Here is a 3543-nt window from a genome sequence, read left to right as displayed (position 1 = left end):
GCTATATAGAGAGGGTGTGTGTGTGAGTGTGTATAAGAGAGAGAGTGAGTGACAGTGCGTGTGTGTGAGAGTGAGCAGTGTGTGAGAGAGAGAGTGAGTGAGATGAGTGAGTGACAATGAGTGAGATCAGTGAGGACAGTGTGTGTGAGAGAGAGAGAGTGAGTGAGTGAGTGAGTGTGTGTGTGTGTGAGAGAGAAAGAGAGAGAGAGAGAGCGAGAGAGAGAGAACATACGCTATAGATAGTTACAAGTACAGCAAGTATATGCATGCTCGCTCTGTATATCTTACATTCCTGAACTTAAAATGGTACACAGCAGCTTCAAGAGCAGAAATTATAACTAATGACTTTCCTACATGAGCCACATTCAGCCAGTAATCTGCTATTCAACTACATAATCATCTGAATTCTTTCAGCAAAGGTCCCATTTATTGTATGATGTATGATGATGGGTCTCCTCATGAGAGACGCCTTCCCTTCCACTAAGCTTGCAATGATTTCCTATATTGCCTCTATTTTTTGTATATCACCCTTAAGATTGCTCTTCTTATGGCCTGCTTGTCCATCAAGTGAACTCCTTTCTGAGACAACACAGCCACGAATCACAATTAGACAAAAAATTGCCATAATGATCATTATTGACAATGAATTGATAAGATTAGGTCAAATTGCATAAGATCATGAGGAAAACCAAATTATTGCTTGATAATGGGATCTTATAGTTTACCCTGATTTCCATGGTATACATTAGCCTGGACTATTTCCACTGATTGATTACTAAAATGGAGTGCAAATAATTTGCAAAACACTTATACTAATGATGGATTAGGTAATGCTAATGGGTTTTGAGTTGTTTTTTCTGATTATGGTGATGGGTTAAGAGTTTAATATGATTAAGATGCATTCTCAGGCTACCTGGGTACTAGAAGCTTGGAAGAGGAAGCGGTCATGGCAAGAAACATCCACATCATCAAAGACAAGGCCAGTGGATTCCAACACCAGCAGAAGCTCTGCAAGAAGGCCTATCCTCTTATTGCATGACACGTGGATTTCAAGCCTATGCCCTGAGCTCATCACTTCCGCCTACACAGCAAAGCAAAGCGTTAATGATACACTTAACTTAGACAAAGCAAACTGCTAATGACATACTTAACCTAGGTTAATGTCACACTTAGCATAGGTAAAATTCATGTGTTAATGGCACACAACCTAGTCAAAGTAAAGTAATAACGACCCACTTAATCTAGTCAAAGTAATAATGACACACTTAGCTTAAGCAAAGCTAGAGTTAATGACACACTTAACCTAGTCAAAGTAAAGTAATAATGACCCACTTAATCTGACCAGAGGCAAGGATTCATACATAACACACCAGGGCTAGGCACTTATAGGCCTTCACATCAGGCAAAATCTAATGTAAACCATATGCTCACATCATATGTAGTTTTCATTGAGAGCTTAATACAAGGATCCCAATTAGTGAGTACTTAAATTACTTTAAGATTAGTTATCTAGAGTGATTTCAATTTAGCACCTAAAGCCAATACCTGCGCATCTTGGAATGCCCATAGATTAGAGTCCAGACCCTCAGCCTTCAGAACTTTGATCTCCTGTTTAAGGAGCTTCAAGTAGCCCAATGCATTTGTGATAACACATGGCTGCAAGCAAGATGCAAAGATCTAATGTCACGTAGTAAGTTATAAATTCAAAGGCAAAGAGAGGAGATTGTGTCATATGTATGCATACATATATGTGTGTATACACACACACACACACACACACATATATTTACGCATATATATTGTCCTTAGTATCTCTTATCAAACTTGAGATTATCAAGTCTGAAAGATAAAGTCACTCCACTTCACTCTCAAAAAGTAGTATGGCACGCATGAAGAAGTCTACTCATAAAACCCTAGTTAAGGTACGACCACAAATACATATAAATATAAATATATGAATTTATAAATGACTTACATCACATTATACATGTGTGTGTACATACATATGTGTACATATGTATATGTACACATATGTATATACACAAACAACACACACACACATACACATATATATACATAAATACACATATGTATATACACAAAAACAACACACACATACATATACATAAATACACATATGTATGTATGTATGTATATAGCTTTTGTTCTTTAATTAATTTGTTTTGCAAGTGGATTATTTAAACCTCTGTGTTGATGTCGCCAATTGTGTGAAGAGGAATCAAATCCCGAAAGGACTCCAGCTCCTTGTAGAGAGAGCTGGCTCTTCTCCTCCTCTGTTTCTTCTTCATCACGGACCTGCTTGCATGCCTCAAGAGCTTTAAGGCCTCATTGCTGAGGTTAACACAAGCTTGTTTAATCTCATCACTATCCTCATAATTAACATGGTTAATAAAATCCTTGTCTGCATCTTCAAAGAGAGGCTCACATCTTGAGGAAGAGCAAGAAACTTCTTCCATGTCCTCATTGCTGGTGCTACTAGAAGAAGCAGCCTCCAACACAACCTCCTCAGCCACAGCCATGGAGAAGAAGTTTCTTGCGATAGATAAATAAAGGCTTTTAGGTCAAATAATTGATGATATTAGAAGAATTGGCCGTTGCAGGTAGCTCAGAGGGAGGCGAGAGTTAGAAAGTGGATTTATAGGATCAGAAATGATGATGATGATGATGATGATGAAAAGAAGCAGGTAAAGCATGGAAATGAGGGCGTCAAGAGGGGCTACTGCTGCGAATAGGAAGCAGAGATGGTGGGGTGAGAGCTGCAGAACTGTATGAGGGAACAAGGAAGCGATAGAAACAGCAGAGGATTCATGTCTTGTGTGTGTGTGTGTGTGTGTGTGTGTGAGAGAGAGAGAGAGAGAGAGAGAGAGAGAGAGAGAGAGAGGCCGCAGTAAAGAAGGCGGCGAGTAACGTCGAGTAGAGTCAAGAGCAAGGAGTGTGACGAAGGAAGGCGAGCATTTATCAGAGTGAAGGGGAGGGGCTTCTCGTGGGGGGCATACAGAACCTCGGTGATGGGTGGCTATGGCGATAAACAGCTTAGCGAGAAAACAAGCTAGCTGCGACTGGTGCTCGACAGAAAGCAACATGCGAACCAGACATCGGCGAGGTACTCGTTTCTCTCCCCAAAAAAAAAAAAAAAAACCCACGTTAATATCACCACCCTTAGAAATTCTCTCTCTAGACTCTCTCTCTCTCTCTAGACTCCTCTCTCTCTCTCTCTCTCTCTCTCTCTCTCTCTCTCTCTCTCTCTCTATAGACTCCCTCTCTCTCCCTCTCTCACGTGCCCATTGAGATTATGGACCAAATTCCAATGCTCTAGTGTCACAAGTTCCTTGCCTCCATCATTACCTTTGCCATCCCCCCCCCCCCCCCACCTCCTCTTCCCTGTAGCAAAGTTGGCATGCTCACTTATACCTTGCCTAAAGTTATGCTACATAGATAATTGCCTACATTTATCTGGAGATTTACTCCCTAGTATCAAGGATTGCTTTCTGTCAGCCAATTAACCATTATTATTAGTCGATG

At 40.5% G+C, this 3543-nt stretch overlaps 1 protein-coding gene across 2 annotated transcripts; it reads right to left on the bottom strand.

Moving 5' to 3' along the window:
* Positions 1-242: 242 nt before the first annotated feature.
* Positions 243-3132, bottom strand: LOC147617188 (uncharacterized). 2 transcript variants are annotated; one of them, XM_086776793.1, is made up of 5 exons: positions 2447-3132; positions 2205-2316; positions 1546-1656; positions 914-1081; positions 243-579 (listed from the first exon to the last, which is right to left on the bottom strand). In XM_086776793.1, coding segments are annotated over exons 1-5 (462 nt in total). In that variant the 5' UTR covers positions 2449-3132; the 3' UTR covers positions 243-510. The 2 variants fall into 2 exon arrangements, with proteins under 2 accessions (XP_086632919.1, XP_086632918.1); XM_086776792.1 differs by having other exon boundaries at positions 2205-3132.
* Positions 3133-3543: the final 411 nt, after the last annotated feature.

This window comes from Cibotium barometz, chromosome 37 (assembly GCF_041138505.1).
Source record: "Cibotium barometz isolate CiBa-2024 chromosome 37, ASM4113850v1, whole genome shotgun sequence".
NCBI classification, from domain to species: domain Eukaryota; kingdom Viridiplantae; phylum Streptophyta; class Polypodiopsida; order Cyatheales; family Cibotiaceae; genus Cibotium; species Cibotium barometz.
Note: the sequence above shows the minus strand (reverse complement) of the source record. Positions and strands in the feature narration are given on the sequence as shown.